The 21,415-nt window shown below is 39.7% G+C and overlaps 3 protein-coding genes across 3 annotated transcripts; all 3 read right to left on the bottom strand.

Annotated features, from left to right (window-relative positions):
- Nucleotides 1-925: 925 nt before the first annotated feature.
- Nucleotides 926-9,817, bottom strand: LOC115919026 (D-galactonate transporter-like). The gene is made up of 6 exons (XM_030997226.1): nucleotides 9,774-9,817; nucleotides 6,886-7,176; nucleotides 6,278-6,332; nucleotides 3,696-3,884; nucleotides 2,400-2,702; nucleotides 926-1,687 (listed from the first exon to the last, which is right to left on the bottom strand). The coding sequence occupies exons 1-6, from the start codon at nucleotides 9,815-9,817 to the stop codon at nucleotides 1,262-1,264; spliced, it is 1,308 nt and encodes a 435-aa protein (XP_030853086.1). The 3' UTR covers nucleotides 926-1,261.
- Nucleotides 9,258-16,880, bottom strand: LOC115929239. Its single transcript, XM_030997854.1, has 3 exons — nucleotides 16,722-16,880; nucleotides 10,122-15,913; nucleotides 9,258-9,313 (listed from the first exon to the last, which is right to left on the bottom strand). Exon 2 carries the CDS (start codon nucleotides 15,753-15,755, stop codon nucleotides 10,512-10,514), a length of 5,244 nt encoding a protein of 1,747 aa, XP_030853714.1. The 5' UTR covers nucleotides 15,756-15,913; nucleotides 16,722-16,880; the 3' UTR covers nucleotides 9,258-9,313; nucleotides 10,122-10,511.
- A 2,369-nt stretch (nucleotides 16,881-19,249) lies between these two features.
- LOC115929336 lies at nucleotides 19,250-21,415 on the bottom strand. Its single transcript, XM_030998127.1, has 2 exons — nucleotides 20,807-21,415; nucleotides 19,250-19,463 (listed from the first exon to the last, which is right to left on the bottom strand). Exons 1-2 carry the CDS (start codon nucleotides 21,109-21,111, stop codon nucleotides 19,322-19,324), a joined length of 447 nt encoding a protein of 148 aa, XP_030853987.1. The 5' UTR covers nucleotides 21,112-21,415; the 3' UTR covers nucleotides 19,250-19,321.

Here is a 21,415-nt window from a genome sequence, read left to right as displayed (position 1 = left end):
TAGTATTTATTAAAAAACGAACCATTTCTATTCAGTAACAACCATCAAAACTATCCTAGAATGTACACTTTGGTCAGTGAACTGCTATAAAGTAGTACTTTTTTATACTTGGACATATTTTTGCAAGTGGAAATAAACCAATATCCTTGTTTTTCAGATGAGTCATATGTATATATTGCAGAGAGCTTTCGGTTTTGTAAGGTGTTAGATCGAGGTATCTACTTATAAGTCCATGCACACACAATCACGATTGCATTTTGAATAATAACCTCAATTAGCAGGATTAATTTGATATTTTTATGAGCCATGATTAACGAATGAAAATAGTAACGAAATATGATGATTAAACAAAATGATAATAATATTAATTGTAATATTAATAATATCAATAATAATATTAATGATATTAACGATTATAATAATTTAAAATAATAATGATTATAATAATAATAAAAACAGTAATACCGATAGTAATAATAAAAACAGTAATACCGATATTAATAATAAAAACAGTAATACCGATAGTAATAAAAACAAATAAATGAACAAAATAATAAAATGTAATAAAGCTTTTAATAAATTTGTGGAGTATTGAGAAGATGTGTAAGACAACAATCTAGGTCTGAGAAGCGAAGGATACAGTCAAACCTGTCTATACAGGCCTTCCACATGAAAAAGACGAAATGGCGCTATATGTTGCTTTATGTTGCTTTTATACCGGTGTGTTGGCTCAGTCAGTAGAGCGTCCGCCTCACAACCGGGAGGTCGTGGGTTCGAACCCTGGGTTCGCGTCATACCAAAAGACGGGAGTTGCTGCTACCTTGTTTGACGCTCAACAATAAAGGGATAGAGCAACGTCGATCTGGCGCTGCTCAGTGGCTGCCGGGCTCACAATCAATTGGGCAAAAAGAATTTCCATTTTCGGTTTAATTTAATAAAAATAAAATTTAGAGTGGACCATTAAAAGATTATTGTTATTTATAGATGGGGTTAATTTATACAACACGTACATTGTGTATTTCTTGAAAAATTAAACAATTTAGAGTTACTCGACCACTATAGACAGGTGGTCTTAAAAGAGAGGTCTTACCGCTCACATTTATTAGGGGTATGGGTATACATGAATTAATAATCAGGTGGCCTTTCTAGACAGATTCTTTGAATCTTTTTCTTTTTTTCTAGAGGGTGATAACACAAAGTGACCACTATAGACAGGTGACCTTTAAATATGACCAGTTTGATTGTATAATCATGTATACCCTTAATTCAGTGTAGGGGTTATGGTTTCATTGGAGTTTTCATCCTCCGTCTCGTTCTCGTTCTCGTTCTCATCGCCGCGGTACCGTCGTCGTCGTCGTCGGGAGCACACCATCGCGAAGAAACCCAACGTAAAGAGGACGGTCCCGAGCGAGATCAGCCCTATCACCGCCATGATCATAGCATACCGGAAGTGCATTGCCCGCCGCAGCGCCGGCAGGGTGATGTTAAGCGTCCCGCCGACGGTGTTGATGAGACAGTAGTAGACGGCGAAGAAGGACGGCCGGAGACCCGGTGGGATGAGCTCGGTGAGTGTGGAGACGGTGCCTCCGGTCCACGCGTCGGCAATCGAGGTCCCGACGGCTGCGGCGGCGAAGACGGCAGGGGGCTCGAGGAAGAAGATCAATGTCATGACAGGGGCGCAGATTACCTAATAGAAGTACAGAACACATTGTGGCGGTAGTATTTAATAAGAATAAAGAAACATCGAAGCTTCCTTATGTTTGCTGTAAATTTGTACAAAAGACTGCCACCAAAACTTTCGAGGGAAATTTACACAGACTGAGTGGAGAATATTAAACACAATAATATTTGTTTACATACATTAATTGGGTAAAATATTTCAATTTTGGATACGTCAAAAAATAAAAGAAATTATCAATGCGTCTAGGCTACTACATTTTATCCGCAAATATTCAAAGCATTGATGTCCTATCGGAATAGAAATTTTGATCAAAATTTTATGACAAAACGATTTTACACACTACTTTTTTTATAAGTGTTTTTGATAACCTCTGTTTCCATATCTCAAATCATCATTGGAGTACATTTAAGACTTGTCAAAGACTTGCCTTTTTCACAAAAGAAAAATTCGAATTCCAGACGATCCGCCATTTTTTTTTCAGAGTCAATTTCCAATTATCCATTTTCCTCAAAAGGTTTCATTAAAACAAATAGGCTTGCAGAATAATGCATTTATATACCTCTCTTTAGAAATCTAGCCATCTGATTGGTCGAAATTGGAGGCGTGATTTTAGCCGTGCCCGCTTACCGGTCAATAGTTTTTTTTTTAATGCCAGTTGCCCCGGGTAACGGGCCACATAAATAAAATTTTCATCTTGAGCTGTAAAATAGAGGCTTACGGATAACACGATCTGTATACACATCCTGCCCTCCACCCCGTATCTCCTCCGAGCGACATCACTCAGAATCCCACCGAAGAGTATGCCGCCGAAACCAGACAGGATCGGGGTCCAGCTCAGGTAGTTATGGACGGGGAAGTGAGGGTAATAGTACAACAGGTAGTTGTTGATGTTGTAGTTGAAGATGTACGTCGCCCCGAAGCGGAGGGCGGACCCGAGGATGAGGGGGACGATGGTGGCCCAGTTTTGGAAGATGAGCTGCTCGCACCGCCCCATCTTGATCAACGATTGAGTAGTCTGCTTCTGAGATGGATAAACATTATTTTTAAATAGTTTTTTGGAACCTCCGACAGGCCATTTTATATATTAAAAAAAATAAATCTCTGAATAACATATTTGAATAGGCCTACATGTACAAATGAATATCATATAAAACTTCAGAATAAGATATACATAATATAATAAACGATGACTGAAAGCATAACATATTGATAATGAAACGATAATGGTAATAAGTAACAGTTACTTATTCCCATTATCAATATGTTATGCTTTCAGTCATATACATACAGAACATGATAATACAACATTTGTAACAAATTATTATTAAAATGAGATGGATAAACATAGAGGATATGCCATTTGGTGGTCCGGCATTAACTACGCGACCTTTCTTTCGTCAAAACCATTGGGTAAGGGTTAGGGTTTTAATGACCTTCATTGTCGACTTGGAGGTTACAAATCGAAGAAATGGGAGAAATATAGAATTGTAAAGACAATCGACCAGTTTACTGGTCTACCTTTTTATCAACTCAACACATCGAATCTAATTTTATGTGAGATATATTTATCTCAATACACAAAAGGTGAATTAAGCATCAATAAATTCAAAACCTTTAACAAGTTCTATTTGGGCTGTTTGTTTGTTTTTTTTCTTTTGATTTCACTAATATATAGTTGCTACTCGATATTTTTGCTCTAAAATTGTGTGACATTTTGTTTGTGGCGAAATATTTCAGAAAATACACAATTCGGGCACATATCCGGCTTATCCAAATATAAAACTTTTCGGACATCTCTGTCCCCAAATATGAATATTCTCCCACCACCCCCCCCCCCCCCCCCCCCCCCAGTCTTCGAAATTGAGGATATTCTGGCACCTCGCTGCCCGAATATGAGGTGGTAGCCTGAATATTGGAACTTTACAAATACGGGGGGGGGATGCAGACCCCTAGCCCCCTTCCCTCGTCACATACGCCTATGCCTGTGCCTGGAAAGCTTTTCAAACACACATACCTGAATGAGCTTGTCGGGATTCTGCAAGGTGAACAGCATAATGATAGCGACGATCACTCCTGGGCTGCCAGCAACCCAGTAGGCCCACCGCCAGCCGGCCGCCTCCTTCAGGAAACCTAACCCGTAGGCCAGGGCGTATCCTATTGCGATACCGCTGTTTAAGATGCTCATGGCTAGACCACGCAGTTGCTGAAAGCAGCACGGAGAAAGGAACAGCAACAACACATTGTGAAGCAAACCAGATTTAAAGATGAAGTTGAGTTCTGGTCACGCGATTGCATTGTGAAAGAAACGGTGTGGAATCGACCAGAAAAGGTTGATCATCTAGCATATAAGAATTTGTGTGTATTGCAAGGTTCTGGAATCATCAAAATGATAAGAAATTTGGCCAAGTCTTGGTAAAGTTTCAAACACTGTACACAGAAAGATGTAGGCTATATGGGACTAGACGAACACGTGGCGTAAAAATCCTACCCTGGAGTTTTACGATGTTACATGACATATTTAGAATATGAAGGCATTTGAAGACCCATGCTTTTCAGGGAACATGTCTTATCTGATGTTCTTCCACACTTGCATAATAAGAATGATAACGCTCACAAATTATTTTTCACCTCTTCCCAGAACTTAACCTTCTCTTTAAGTTGAACAATCTTTGATGCTTTTAAAGGTACTATGTCCCATTTGCAAGCCAAAAAATGAAAAAGTTAAATTCCAACTGCATTTGAAAGATAATACTAATTTAGAACTTTCCTAAAAAAAGGTGGGGCTTGAAAATGTCTTCAAGTGGGAAAATAACGAATATTAGTTGTCAAATCGACTTTAGGGCTATAGAGCCCAAAAGTAATAGTCTTGATTTTCAGACAATACCGAATGGCCATACGTTTTATGCTGCGCAAATATTCAATCAGTTTAATTTTGGCCATTACAAGAAGTGGGTTATTGATGTAGACAAATGCTCATGTACCCTTTACGACTCTTTTCATGTATGTTATTACCAAAGGAAAAAAAAGCCAGTCACTCAATAGTGTCTGACAGTGAAGTCTAGCAAGTAAATGGGTTTCCTTGCATAATTTGAATATGAGGACACTGCTAACGTTTAAATTTCACAGATAGGACATACATGACATATTCATAATTCCTGCAAAGTTCTACAGCATTTGAGGTTGGCTGCAAAAGGGACATAGTACCTTTAATGAATATTGAGATTAAGAGACTAAATGAAGAATTATCCCATTACTGGTGAAGTTAAACTAAAACAGAAAAAAAAACGATCGCAAAAACTTTCCAAAATTAACCTCCATAAATTTCAAAAGCCACGCCCATCACTGATTGGAATATGTGTATTTTACAATGATGTTTCAAGTAATCCAAACATCATTTTTAAAGACTATACAAAAGGTATTTATATTGCCCTGGAGTGTTGATGTAACCATTTTGATGTAAAGAATCTGTTGTTTTCATTTAAAATGTCAAAATTAAAAAAAGCATTCCCAAAATATTGGTCACAAAATTTACGTTTAAACAAAGCTTCAAGTCTCAATGAAACAATGTACATTGAGACAACTTTAGATGTTTTAAACGTTGAATTTACTACGGCGAAAAGTTATTATAATTTAATGCTAGAAAGGAAAAAAAGAGAAATTTGGTTTCCATTTTTGGCAAAATATTTTAGGCCTACCAGAAACATTTGTTTGGAAAGATGTATTTCAGATCAAATTTAATAGCATAAGAGACAATAAGATCAAACAATATAATTTTAAATTAATTCATAGAATATTGCCATCTAAAGACAATCTCTTTATATGGAAAATCGTACAGTCTAACGAAAGTGAAATTTGTCGTGAAAAAGAAACTATTGAACATTTTATATTTCGTTGCAAGAAATTAACAGTTTTCTGGAAAATTATCTCAAGAATTATATATTTCATTTTTAAAATAGAAATTAAAATTGATATGAAAATGTTATTGATTGGATATAAAATAAAATAAAAAAATTACTTTACTTAATTTTTGGATAAATTATGCTCAACTGGTTATATACAAAAACTACGTAAAGCGGAACTTTGGAGAAGTACCAACCAATCCAAAGAGGTTAATAAATAATTTTATTTCATCATTAAAATGTTATTTGAAATACAAAGAAATATAAAATACTTCGATATTGAGGAAGTTAAGAAAGTATTAGAAATGTTAAAATAATCATTGCGTTGAGTTCAGAGCACATATTTTTGTTTTGTCCCGGAAATTGGAAAATTATGCTGACCGATATTTCGTTCAATAAATTGAGGGGGGTGACCCCCCCCCCCCCCCCCCCCCCCCCCCCCCCCCCCCGCCATGCGTACGCGCCTGGCCATGCGATACCTGAAAGAACGGGTCGTGCGCAAACACAATGGCGACACTCTGACAATTCTCTCACCCGCCAAAGACGGAGGAGTCTGGAGAAGATTTACGTCCTTTCTTTCGTCAAAATATTTATGTATGATGTTTTTATTTTTTAGGTAATGTTTTAAATGGCCTGCAAACTAAAATTAACATGTTGTTTGAGGTTAATTTCTCTTTAAGACTGCTAACACACTTACCGGCGGGGAGTATGCTGTTACCAGGGCAACGGAAAAGGGGCTGAACGGGGCCTGACTGAGGAAAGAAAATCGTATCATTATAATTGGCAACATTTTTTTGAATCATGCTTTGAGTTTAACCTATGCAACATGAAAAATTACAAAATTAGATCACTGAGCGTATGATCAACATTCCCAGCTTTGAACTCATATTTTAAAGGCCACAATATATTATAATTAGACATGCCAAATTTGGGTAGCGAACCAATATCTATGAATGGTTAGTGCTGTTTGATAAATACTTTCTGTGAAATCTGAAGGCAAAGGAGAAGTCTTTATGTTTGTTAAGTGTCCAGACACCCGAATCCCCATCATACAGTCCATCTTATGGTCCTATTTATATCAAAGCCAGGGGCGGATCTAGGTTTTTGCTAAGGGGGAAGCGGGGGGGGGGGGGTAGTGAGCATTAAAAAAATTGCCTCCGATATTGCGATTTAAAAAAAGTTTTACTTATTTTTTGGCCGCCCAAGGGGGGGGGGGGGGTTAAACCCCCTCAACCCTCCCCCGGTAGATCCGCCCCTGAAAGCTTGAGCTGATATTATTTGGGGCTCCTTCACAATATTACTCACAAGAGACCAAGCAGAACACGGCAAACGTAGACATGCCAAACTTGGGTAGCGAACCCCGTAAGCAATGTGGCCGTGCTCCAGGCGATGGCGCAGCCGACCAGGATGTTCCGTCCGTTGATGCGGCCGTGCTCCATGACGAAGGTGAGAGGGATCCTCATCAGTCCCACGACCACGATGAATGCAGGACCGGCCAGAAGTTGGTACTCGAGACCCGTTCCCCAGTAGACCCAATGACATGACGTCACATTTGAGGCGGTATCGTTGAGGCTCACAATTTCTGTCTCCTTGCATCTGTATAGGTGGATTAAGCAACCATCATACTCACAAAATATTTACAAAACTAGAATTTAAATCGTCACGAGGACGATTAAGGTGGTCTGTCTTCAAGTCTTATGATAGATTATAATACTTACTATATTGAGAAAGGGAGAAGTTATGTAGACATGTAAACAATGATGATCATCATGATGATCATGATGATGATGATCCTGATAGTAATGGTGATGACGATGTTGATGATGATGATGATCATCATGATGATGTTGATGATGATCATCAACAGACCATGATGACATCTGATTGAAAAAAATGAGGGAACATTTAGATAGCATATAGTCTCAGCTACAACATACTCCAAAATCAACAAAAACCAAACGGAATTAACGGCGATATTGCTCGCAAAAGACAGGAATGTAGAATCCAGATTTGAGAAAAAGTCATCTCCCATAGGGACTACACTCAAAAAGTAATGGATCAAGTGATAATAGGGGAATAATAAAGTAAACATGGTTGTTTATAACATTATTTGTGATTCTACGTGTTTTAATAAGCAAAGGAAAAGGTACAGTGAAAGGTCAAAAAGAAAAAAAAAGTGAAGAAAAAAATTGTTGGAGACGCCCGGACTCGAACCAGGGACTTCGAGGTCGGAAGTCAAGTGCGTTACCGATGTACCAAAATATTTCCCATAGAGATTACACGTAAACGGAAAATGGAATTATCAAATCCCACTTTGTAAGTGAAATATGAGCATGATCCCGGCATCTGATCGAAAATTAAAGGGCACACTTACGATAGCATATTGACTCAGCTACAACATACTCAAAGCTCAGCGTAAACGAAGATAAAACGACGGAGATATTGCTCGCGAAAGACAAGAATGTAGAAACCAGTTTTGAGAAAAAGTCATGTCCCATAGAGAATACACGCAAAATGTGAAAAATTGACATGCCTCCTTTAATCGCAAAAATACGCCATGATGCCATTGTTCAAATGAAATATCGTGTGAAATACATTCGTAGAAAATATTCTCAGCTAAAACATATCAAAATTTGAAAGAAAATTGATCAACATTTACAGAGATACAATCAATTTTCCAAAAATCTGCTAACGTCATAATATGCAAATTGAAATTTTAAGTTCGGAGGCCATTATGATGACGTCATGAGTTAATTGAGGGTCAAATGAGACATGAAATCATATCTCCGACTCATGATCTATCTAAATATGAAAAAAATTGGGGGTATCTATCCATTCTGAAGAGTTAAAATGAATTTTGTATAGGCTTGTTTTTGCACATGTAATGTGGATAGGGATAATGCAGATCCGCGTGTGCTGTAAACTTTGACGGACGCTCATTGCGTTATCACTGGTCAGAAAAAGGTGAACAAGGTATCAAAATGCTTGGAAAAATGTGGTTGATATGATAGAGAAAATTTGGCGTTTCCATGTTGTAAAATGTCAGTACGCGCACTTACGCGCGGAAACGCGCGCAAAAAAGTGCTCTCGCGCAAAATCTTGAAAATGCTTACAATTGCCTGAAACGTGTGCAAAAAAAATTTGGAACGAATTTGAGCATTTTAAAATTTTAATGCGCGCGTACGTGCGCGTCGAGGTGCGCGCGCAAATTTTGTTGACATTTTTAGTTGAACTTTGACCTGAAGTTGATGTATACCAAATATGGTTTATTTTTGAAGACTCGTTATCGAGATATGATAATGACTTGATTTTTACAAAATGGCGCCTGGATGACGTCACGATGACCCCATGAACTTGAAAAAGGTTTCGGGAACTTGATATTATAGGGCCTAATGACTATCAGAAATTTGAAGGAATTTGACCAAGTCGATTTCGAGTAAACGTATACACAAAAAAAGTGTACGGAAGAAATAAAAATAAATAAAGAATAAAGAATAAAGAATAAAGAAAGAAAATTCTAACGAAATCAATAGGTGATCTGTCATCGACAGACCACCTAATTAGACTAAGCAGCAATAGTTTTGTGACTTGTTTTTAATTCCTGATGCATTTTGTTATAAGACCGTGTCTAAACTTCCACGTTGTTATAATAACCACACAGGAGGCGTGACTTGAATTAGCTTCCCTTTAATAGTTGTGGCGCTGTAAAGCACATTCAACAATCGTGTGAATCCTGTAAAGAAACAAAAATAAACAAAGAATGACTATTGATTCAAAATACCCAAATTGTTCCTTTTTCCTTAGATTACATTCTTTGTAAGCAAACTTGAGTAAATACATGACCTTCAAGGGTGAATTTAAGTTTAAGACTATAGTGTAAAGCAACTAGAAGTAAATATCCACATTCGAACTCTTAACAAATAACTATTCATTTCACTTCTTTACTCTAATAAAAGTGTCTTCTTTAAGCAAAATAAAAATGTGTTGTTTTGTCTCATTTCTGAATTACATAAAACTCCATTCAGCATACTATAAATCACATTACAAAAATCCCCCTTTCAAATATTAAAACGAATAACGCGATATTACCTAGGGCGACATAAACAAGACTAACCGTAAGGCGAATCACTTAACCTGGCGTCTAAAAATATCCCTCCGCTATATAATCTGTACGTATAAGTACTACAATTCACTGAAGTCCTAAAATAGCGTAAGAAAAATAGGTCTCACGTGTCATCCCGAATTTATGAAATATGACACCAAAACAATAATGAACGTCTCCAGATAACTTATAAACTATCATGAGATATTTCAGCATCTCTTACACTTCCTTGAAGTATATAACCAAGAATTATTTTACAAATTATCAATCACTTTCACAAGTACCGTAAGCACAGTCAAAACCAATACGGACTTTTACCACTATCCAAACTTCAAAAGAGGCCCAAATTTGTCCTACAAACCTCAAAAACATTAAAGATACACATACAATCCTAGCATAACATACACTCATAAGAATAATAGCACGGAATTAAACATACCTTCAGTTTTTGATTATAAATGAAGGAAAAACTAGGATCAACCAACATGGTTGATGAACCTTCGTACGGTCTTGTTTTGCGCTGTAGCGAAAGTGCTGATAGTCTCAGTTCAGGTAAAAATGGTAATTATTCTGCCGCGTAACAAATACGGAAAAAAAATAATGTCATGCCTTGACATCCCGACCCCCTAAGCGTGACGGAATGTCACAAAAACACAATAAAACATGATTTAAAGACTAAATGGAACACTTATAAGATCAAAGAGAAATACAACGAAATCACTATCCTCTATAAATTGCCCATTAATAGCAATTTTTCTTCGAGCTGTTCAAATGTCCAGTAATCAACAGTTCTTGAACCTTTAAATGTCTGAATTTTTCTTCAAGCTGTTTAAATGTCTGAACGTTCATCTCGCTTCATCAGGGATACAAGTTTTGTGATCGGCCTGGTGGCACGCGTCCCATCTGCGTATTTCACTTCGACGACTCTAACAAGGCCATCCTGTCCAGGCTGAGTCCTGACTACCTCGGCCATCTTCCACGACCCGCGTTTTCTGTCATCACCGATGACGAGGACGATATCGTTCTCTTCCACGTTGTCTGAAGATCGTTGCCACTTCTGACGTGGTGCCAACTTGTGGGTGTACTCCATCCATCTACGCCAAAAACCCTCCACCATTGTATTACACAGTTCACGGCGTTTCCGTAGATCTCCCTTGTAGTCCTCACAAGGAATATCAGGGCAGTTCAGATCTCCTCTCCCAATGAGAAAGTGATTGGGAGTCAGCGGTGGATGATCGAGAGGCGACGATGACATCGCAGTCAGGGGACGGCTGTTGATGAGCCCTGAAATCTTGCAGAAAACAGTCTCCCATTCTACGAAGGTCAGACGGTCAGCCTTCACAAGGTGCCTCATAGCTTTCTTTACTTCTTGGACCATGCGCTCTACTGCCCCTTGGTGATGGGGTCCTCCCGGTGGTCCGAACTTCCACTCAACCTTATAACGTTGACAGTGCTCCCGGACCTGCGTTTGGTTCAGCTTAAGGTTCAGCTCATTGATCGTGTTGTCAGCCCCTCGGAAACAAGTAGCATTGTCACTAACCATCATGGCTGGTGCTCCTCTAATACTGACAAACCTTTCTAAGGCTTGAAGGAATGCCTGAGTTGATAGGTCTTGGACTACTGTCAGGTGGACAGCCCTGGTAACCGCACATGTGAATAAGGCACCATATCCCTTGGTCGTGGTATTACGATTCAGTTTCACCATTACTGGGCCTAGGTAGTCCACCAAGGTAGTCTTGAAGGGTGGCGAACATGGGCTGACCCGAAACTCTGGTAAATCAGCCATCCTCTGGTTCGTCGGTTTGCCTCTATGCCGTCTGCAAGTGATGCAACAGCGTACAACACGTCGTGCAATGTTCATGTCCCCCACTATCCAGTACTTCTTCCGAACCTCATTTGCTGTCCGCAAATGACCACCATGAAGGGCATGTAGATGTCTATCGCATACCAGGAGGAAGCTGATATGACTCTTCTTCGGAAGAAGATATGGGTGGCGAATGTCATACGACAGCGGTGCTCTACCTAGACGTCCACCAACACGGTACACTTCACTGTCCTCATCGAAGAATGGGTCCAGCTTCTGTATATTGGAATCTTGGAAGTTTATCTCCTTCTGAGCTTGTCTGACCCAATACAGTTCTGCCTCTTTGATCATTCTTTGGGATGGCCATTCAGAGATCTGCTGGAGGAATTGCTTCAGCCATTGATTCCGGGGAAGCTCCTTGAGGGATAACACCCTCGCCGTGACCATCTGTAGCTTAGACCAGCTGGAGAACTTGGTAGCATCAACAATCGGGGAATTCTTGGACACAGCATTCACAGTTACTGAGAGGATCTTGGTGTTTCGGGAGTGAAACTTCTTCTGTTCAGGATCTCCCGGTTTGACACGAACATTTTCTGGTGTCCTCGGCCAAGAATGAGGAGGTAGTCTCAAGTACTTTGGGCCCTTGATGACCTCCTGCATGTCTGTAACAACGCCTCCTCTGGAAATGAGATCAACAGCATTTTGATCCGTGGGAACGTAGGCGATATCACTGTAGGGGTCAAATTCAGATGTGATCTCACCGACTCTATGTGCGACGTAAGATCGGAAGGTCTTAGACTGCCCTCTAAGCCAACTAATCGCTGTCATGCTGTCTGTCCACATCTTCCATCCGACTATGCTGAAGCGTAGAGCATCTCTGATGGTGATCATCAGTCTGGATAGAAGGAGAAGAGCTTGTAGCTCCTTCCGAGGCATGCTTGTCTGTTTCAGAGGTGTCACTCTAGATCTGGCACAGACGAAGGATAGATGAGCTTCTTGGCTGTCAGCATGTGACCATCTCAGCCACACTGCAAATCCCATGGCGTCCTCTGAAGCATCACTGACACCATGCATGGACACTATGGGTAGGGGTCTCGTTCCCCTATAAGGCTCTGGTATCAGACATCTTGGGATCTCAATGCCGTCCATCTCATTAAGGTCTCTGTTGATCTTACTCATCATGGAGTAGAGCTCACTGCCTTGGTCAAGAGGGGAGTCCCAGTCAAGGTCCAGCTGCCACAACCTTTGAAGAAGAATCTTGGGGCGTACCAACAGTCCGGAAAGCATTCCAAAAACATCGTAATAGGATGCCGTTTGAGCAAGAATCTTCCGCTTGGTGAGGGTAGTATCCTCGAGGGGTTTGACCTTCTTCACTCTCAGTGTGTCCTTAGATAGATCCCAGCTGGTACCTAGGACAGTAGCAGTGTCTGTGTTTTCTGTCTCATCACAGACCTTCTTGACATTAGACTGCCACTTCCTTAAGTTGAAGTTTCCTTTCTTCAATGTCTCTGTCAGCTTGGACTTCAACTCTAGAGCTTCCTCAGCATTACTAACTGACTCGTTCAGGTCGTCCATATAGAATTGCTCGACGATCACTTTCTGTATCTTGTCATCATCTGGTGCATGCTCACGAGCCACATGTCTGAGGGTGATGATTGCTGCGGTTGGAGAGGGTTTATCCCCGAAAGTGACTGTTGTAAGCTCAAAGACTTGTATGGGATGGCTTGGATTCTCTCTGAAAACGAACCTGTGGAACCGAGCATCCTCTGGTGAAATCTTAATAGCCTGGAACATCTTGGATATGTCTGCGATCATGCCCACTTCATTTTCACGGAACCGGAGGGCCACCTCGAGAAGATTTGAGTTAACATTCTCTCCTTTGATGAGACAGTCATTCAGGGAACGCCCTTGGAACTTCGCCTTACCATCGTAAACCACCCGGACTGGAGTTGTTTTTGAGTCTTTAACAACCCCAAAGTGTGGAAGAAACCACATCCTTCTTCCTACATTCCTGTCTTGTTGCAACTCGTTCTGTGAAACCTGCCGGGAGACACCCCTTTCCAATTGGTCTCTCATTTGCCGGCAATAGACTTCCCACTCATTAGGCCGGTCTCGGAACTGGTTCTCCAGGCTCTTCTGCCTTTTAACTGCATAGTCATAGTTGTCTGGTAGTTCTTCCGGAGATCGCTTCCAAGGTAAGCGAACCTCATAAGAGCCATCTGGTAGCTGAGTAACACTCTTCTGCATGGATTCAGTTCCTTTCTCGTCATCAGAGAAGCATTTACATTTCCTGGGCTCCAAACCAGCTGTCTCGAGTCCAATGAACTCTTCCAGGGATCCTGAAGCAGCTACACTGACGTAGTTGAGAAGTGGTGCTGCATTAGCTGCTGGGCCTCCTTGAACAAACCAACCTAGAGGACATTTAACCGCAACTGGCTCATCTGGTCTGCTTCCCCTGATGTACTGTTCCCATACCATAAGGTGAGTATTGTCCACTCCAAGCAGCAGGTCAATGACTGGTGATGGGGCCACATCTATCTCTACACCTGTCAAGTGGTCATAGGACTGTAGATGCTCAGGGAAAATGACAGGTGTATTCCCGCATGGCTTATCTATCTCAGTAGCTGTCAACGGATAAGACCAACTCCTTTGTAAATCCTCAATCTCACAATCAAGGACTCTCAGCTTCCGCTTGATATTACTGCCGCCAACAAGGCTAAGGTCATGATCCTGGAAAAGATCACCCTCCATTCTGGGAAAGATTCCTGTTCTCACGAGTGTGGCCTGACTGCCTCCATCCAACAGAATGCGTACTAGGTGTCGTTTGCTGCCACATCGTAGATATCCCATCACGGTAGGTAAGGTAGCATGCAGTTTCCCTACATGGTTGATTGTAGAAGTCTGTATGGAGCTGTTAGACTGAGCGGGCCTCACAGAGTCTGCCTGGTTAGCATAGCCACTTCTCTGATCCTTATCTCTGGCATCACCATGGGCTTTGGGACAGATGGCAGGAAAGTGCTCGTCACTACCACATGTCTGGACTCGGCATGGTGCCCTGAACTGGCACTTGCTGCGGTCATGAGGGGGTTTCCCTGCAATACAGTTGTTATGACCACAACGGAAACATACACCATTTGCTTTCATGACTTCATACTTCTCCTTGAGTGTTAGGGCTTTGAACTTGTTGCAGATCTTGAGGTAATGAGAGGAGTTCTTAGGGTGTAGCGCACATTTCTGGATATCACGAGCATATGAAGGAGCCTCTCTGGAGTCCCAAGACACGGCTGCAGTCAAGGACTTAGAAACTCTTTTTGGTTCCATACTATCTGCGATGGTGGCTTTGGACTTCTCCATGAGAATTTGTTGCCGAAACAACCACTTGCTTAAACCTGAAATGGAGTCGTCAGCATTCTCATCCCGAACACTTTTGTAGTAGTCCATTCTGTGGTCTTCTGGGAGTTTCTGTTTTATTTGGGTAAGCATGATTCTGCTATTGAGCTCCCCAGCCAGGCCGATGGTTTCCGCCTGGCATTCAAAGTTCTGAAGTACCTGGATGAATCGCGCCATAGCTGGAAGATTCACCTTTCCTTTATACTCGTATGGCTTGAGACCATCCAAATCTTGTAGCAAACTGTCCACCACTCGGTCCTTGTCATCAAAACGTTCATCCAGCATCTCCCATGCCCTTGCTACGCTTGAACAGCTTTTGACCAAGTTTCTCTCCCTTTGAGACACCATTGACTCCGCTAACTGGAAAAAACACTCAATTTCTGACAATTCCCTTGTGCAGTGTTGGAACATTTCCTTGTATCTCCGGTAATCTTTGATGTCACCATTAAATGATGGTAGTTTCAGTCTCGCCATCCTAGGGGCACAGGCACCTGCAGATTGATTCTGAAAGGAGGTGCGGAGAGGAGAGCTTGGGAGTGTCACATTCTGCTGTTGCTCGGATGTCTGCTGTACTGGTGGTGGCGACAACTGCTTGCTGAGAACTCTCCTACCAGCAGTTAACTTCTGGACAAAGTCTGTCTCGCAGTTGGTCATCCAGACTTCCTCAGCCTCAAATTCCTCGTCTTTCTCTATGAACTGTACAAGCTCTGCATGCTTCTCTTCCACCTTTACAAACTGTTCTTCAGCCTTGCTGATGTACTGCTTCAGAAGACTAAGGTCTGCAGATTCATCGGAGAGATTGACAATGGATGTTAATGTCCTCGTCAATTGTCCCTTCAGATTTCTCCTCGCCAGCTTTAGAGTCTTCATGTCAGTCATCTTCAGTTGATAGTTATACAGCCTGATTGTTGAAGAATGTTATAAGACCGTGTCTAAACTTCCACGTTGTTATAATAACCACACAGGAGGCGTGACTTGAATTAGCTTCCCTTTAATAGTTGTGGCGCTGTAAAGCACATTCAACAATCGTGTGAATCCTGTAAAGAAACAAAAATAAACAAAGAATGACTATTGATTCAAAATACCCAAATTGTTCCTTTTTCCTTAGATTACATTCTTTGTAAGCAAACTTGAGTAAATACATGACCTTCAAGGGTGAATTTAAGTTTAAGACTATAGTGTAAAGCAACTAGAAGTAAATATCCACATTCGAACTCTTAACAAATAACTATTCATTTCACTTCTTTACTCTAATAAAAGTGTCTTCTTTAAGCAAAATAAAAATGTGTTGTTTTGTCTCATTTCTGAATTACATAAAACTCCATTCAGCATACTATAAATCACATTACAAAAATCCCCCTTTCAAATATTAAAACGAATAACGCGATATTACCTAGGGCGACATAAACAAGACTAACCGTAAGGCGAATCACTTAACCTGGCGTCTAAAAATATCCCTCCGCTATATAATCTGTACGTATAAGTACTACAATTCACTGAAGTCCTAAAATAGCGTAAGAAAAATAGGTCTCACGTGTCATCCCGAATTTATGAAATATGACACCAAAACAATAATGAACGTCTCCAGATAACTTATAAACTATCATGAGATATTTCAGCATCTCTTACACTTCCTTGAAGTATATAACCAAGAATTATTTTACAAATTATCAATCACTTTCACAAGTACCGTAAGCACAGTCAAAACCAATACGGACTTTTACCACTATCCAAACTTCAAAAGAGGCCCAAATTTGTCCTACAAACCTCAAAAACATTAAAGATACACATACAATCCTAGCATAACATACACTCATAAGAATAATAGCACGGAATTAAACATACCTTCAGTTTTTGATTATAAATGAAGGAAAAACTAGGATCAACCAACATGGTTGATGAACCTTCGTACGGTCTTGTTTTGCGCTGTAGCGAAAGTGCTGATAGTCTCAGTTCAGGTAAAAATGGTAATTATTCTGCCGCGTAACAAATACGGAAAAAAAATAATGTCATGCCTTGACACATTTTTTGATCAATAAGTATTTAAAGAGAAAAGTAACAATTCTAATTATATCGACTTTTTAACAGCTGTTATTCTAAAACCTAAAGAGAAAGGATATTTTGACGATTTGATTTGATTTGATTTGAGTTTATTCGTCCACAATGTGGAAATATGCTTTCCACCAGCATTACAATGATACGAGAAACAGAGTACAATAATATGAACATATGAACAATTAAGCAAGCAATTTCAGAACAGAAAAGATCTCGTCATTTCACATAAATAATACAAAATTGTTTAAGCCATCCAAAATTGTTAAACTTGATTAGATGATTAGAAATATCTTTGAAATAGCTTTATGATAACAGTTTATAAATTCAAATAATTATAATCATTATTGCTATTGTTATTATTATTAATATTATTATTATTATTATTATTATTATTAATATTATAATAATTATTATTATTATCTCTTAACGAATTGGTTGAACATGTGGATAGAGTTTGGTACGAAGGATTGGCGGAAGCGTGCTCGGTTTGTGCGTGGGACGTTTAATCGAATTCCAGAACGGTTGAAAGAATACTGGGTGTTGAGAGGGTGATTTTGATCTTTCATGATTTTGTTTGTTTTGGACATGAGTCTCTGTTCGAACAAACAGTTTATATCAGCCAAATCATGCCCTATCACTCTCTGTGCCGCTCGCCGCACCCGGTCTAAGCGAGTCCGGTTTTTCTGGGTCCCATTTCCGTAAAAGCAAATCACGTTGTATGTTAAAATGCTTTGTATTAGTGACTGATAGAACAAAACCAGAATTGTTCTGTCAACGTGAATATTTTTCATCATTCTCAGAAAGTAGAGTCTTTGGTTTCCCTTCTTACACAATGTTTGTGTGTTTTTAGTCCAGTCTAAAGTGTTGGTAACTATGCTTCCCAGGTACTTGTACTCCTTCACCTGTTCAACCTCCTTATTATGAAGAAATAACGGATCGTGTTTATTTGATTTTTTCCGAAAGTCAAACACCATTTCCTTTGTTTTAGATACGTTTAAGTGGAGGTAGTGCGCATCACACCACTCAATGAAAGCATTCACCGTTGTGACATAGTCATTTACATTCTCATCAGTAAGATGTCCAGTGATTACCATATCATCAGCATATTTTATGATATTACAATTTTCATTGTCACTGATAATTTTTTTTTTTATGATATCACATAAATAAGTAAAAGAAAAAAGAGGAAATGAAATATAAACTCATTACACACTTAATTGCAGACATTGATGGGAGCAAATCTATTCATCTTGGAAAGGAGGAGGTCGTCACTGTGCAATATTGTACTTGCAGTTTTGCGTTAATAGACCACGCGAGTTTGATTTCAAATGAAAAATCAAAACGATATCTGAGTAGTTATAAAACAATCTCTGATATTAATTATTAGAAGTAAGCTATACCTCACGCCACAGTCACACCAACGAAACAGACTCCAGAACCGACAACAGACCAAACAAACAATAACATTACCTCCAGTGGCCAAGAATTGGTCGGTTTAGGAGTCGGTTTGGCGATGTGACTGTGAATAAAGGTATTAAATGCAAAGTTAGGGAAAATTTGTAAAGTGGATGGATAGTAATTCTTTAAAATGTTGATATATTTGGATGCCCCTGTGGATGTATTATAAACTCTAGAAAATGTTGCCCTAAATCACTTCTGCTTTCGAAAAATTGAATACAAATTTCAAATATTTCAAAAAGCGCCTAAGGCCATTTTATGGTAGCTGCGACCATGAAAATCTCAGAATATGCAGTTCAGATATATAATTTCTAAATGGGAATAGCAAATTGGTCGATTGTAGTCAAGAAACATTGGTTTTAAGTTCAAGTAACATCAGTCTTGAGAGGGAGCTATATATACAACATAAATAGTTTATTATTTACAATTTCATCTCTTTAGACTCGATTTCAACCGCGACAACGATCATTGGACATTGAATATTGTAAACCGCATATGCTTCTAATATATTCATTTGGACCAAATTCAAATTCGTGACCCCATACCAAAACTTTATATTACCTTTAAATTCAACTTCACACAACGAAACTGACGGATTTTAAGTAAGCTGCGTTAAAAAAAGTATTAAGGAAATGTTATGCATTTTTCTTTCCATCGACTAAAATCGTAGAAATCGAAAACTAATGTATTTATAGATACAACTTCAGCGTATATGTGTTTGTGTTTGTTATAGGTAGCAAACAATATCAACATTTCCTTTTTGTCATTACAAGTTTAGCTTTAATGTTTTAAACTAATCAAAGGTGAATAAATACCCTTTTCATTCTTTCAAACAAATAAAACGAATTTTGACCACTAAAGAGTAATACTGACCACTGAACACTAAGTAGGTGACCGCTAAATATGTATCGCTATGATGGACGACCGTCGACTTACCTCTGAGGGTCACAGCTGTATTTCTCTCTTTCCTCGACGTTATCAGTGGGGTTGATGGGGGTGGTGGCATTCAAACAGCTACGATCCCCGAACTCGAGATCTTCCGCCATCTCCTTGATTACCTCGATCAAAACGTACCTGACATCGATAAGAAGACATAGTACAGGGGTCGAGAAGGATCAGGAGAACAGGCAGATGAAGAAGGAGGTGGGGAAGGAAAGGAAGAAAAACTGAGAAGGGTTAAAGAAGACAACATATAAGTAAGCGGTAAATAAAAAGGAAAATTGGTAAGAAAGGGAGAAGAAGTGGAAAGAGGGGGGGGGTGTGGAAAGAAGGGAGGGCGGTGTTGGTGGAATAACGATTTCAAAGCCTAAAGTGAGGGTAGGGGACGAATGCTCGAGAGCTTCATTCCCTCATTTGTTTTTCGTTACAGTTATTTTCACATTTACAATGCCTTTACATTGTTTTTGTCTATTTTTGTGACTACAAAATAATTGTAATATGACCTTCAACCGTCAGCATATAAAATACACGGTTCTAAATATACAACTGTAGCTTGAAAATCCGATTGGGAGTTTGAATATAATATGCCCTCTATTTTAACACGGACTTACGAGGTTTCAATATATATTCGCTATTTTCGTGACTAAAAAATAATTGCATTATGACCTTCAACCCCGGACCCCCCCCCCCCCCCCCCTCCCACCCACCCCGAGAACGGACGGACCCCATGCGTGTTACCAAAATGTCCGGTAAAGGGGTACTTTTCGTGCGACAAAGTCCGGCCCGAGCATTGTAAAAAAAAGGGGTGTATTAACTTTTCATCCGGAGATTTCTTTAAAAAGGGGGGTGTTTTTTCTTTTTTTTTCTCTCATCTCTTTGGACTCCTGAGAAATCATTCCGAATTTAGCGGGTACATTGAGCATTTTTCATGATTTAGGGGGGTCTCCAAGGCAGGAAACCCCGCGAAAGGGGGGTTCCGAAATGTTGGCAGTCCTCAGATAGGGGGTGCTTTCAAAAAGAGGGAACAAGCATATGCGTACCCTAAATAACACTGAGTGGGGGGGGGCGGGCCTTCAACAGTCTGCATATCAAATACACAGTTCTAAATATAGCTTGAAAAACCAATTGGGAGTTCGGATATCTATGCCCTCTATTTTAACACGGACTTACGAGGTGTCATTGAATATTCGCTAAATTTCAAATGAACCATAATATCAATGTTTCAACCACATATCGAAGAAGGGGTATAATTTGAATCTGATATTAAACTGTTTATTGGATAGTCTTTTAACAAATCGTCCCTATTTTCACGAAGTGACGGTAGTGAATGATAATCCCATACAATTTGCGTGCGGATTTTCCTCACTACCGTCACTTCGTGAAAACAGGAACGAAATGTAACCGGCGAAAATAAGTGGAACAAAATTTATGACCAATAATCTGTGACGAAACTGTTAAAAATTCAATCATTTACTGACCTGTCCATCTTGTTTGCAGCATTTAGTAGCGTAAGTAAGAATATGACATAAATCGCTTGCGCTCCGCCATCCGGCCACTTGATCCCATCCCGTTTCTTGCCAACGGTGCGCCGGCTTTCGTAGGCCGCATTTACGCAGTTGATACTCGTCGAGCCTGCATTGATGGTGCCATATCCTTGTTGTGGTCCGCCATTACTCCGTCTCCCTTCTTGCTCAACCATTTCTGAACTTGTGGACTTAATGTCCTCCGAAGAAGAAGAAAGATAGGAAATCAAACCAAGAGACGAAATTCTTTGATACATCATTTGCGAAACCTCAAGATACCTCGCACCCAACAGTGTATTCTGTCATGTTATGATTATGATGCAAGGGAGGACAGTCATTAGCGAACCCGAATGTACTTTCAAGATAGCATGAACTACACCATTTTATTTAGATAAAAAATAACTGTGATGTTTTGTCTGTCGATGACCATTATCTTTTTCTAAAAGAGAAAACAACTATCAGAGTATCTCTAGTTTTACAGACCGATCATTGAGCATAATGGCGAAGGTCAATGAGAGGCACTCTGCATGAGGTCTTTATTTCAAAACATCTAAATCAAGCTCC

This window comes from Strongylocentrotus purpuratus, unplaced genomic scaffold, assembly GCF_000002235.5.
Source record: "Strongylocentrotus purpuratus isolate Spur 01 unplaced genomic scaffold, Spur_5.0 spur5_scaffold_4, whole genome shotgun sequence".
NCBI lineage: Eukaryota > Metazoa > Echinodermata > Echinoidea > Camarodonta > Strongylocentrotidae > Strongylocentrotus > Strongylocentrotus purpuratus.
Note: the sequence above shows the minus strand (reverse complement) of the source record. Positions and strands in the feature narration are given on the sequence as shown.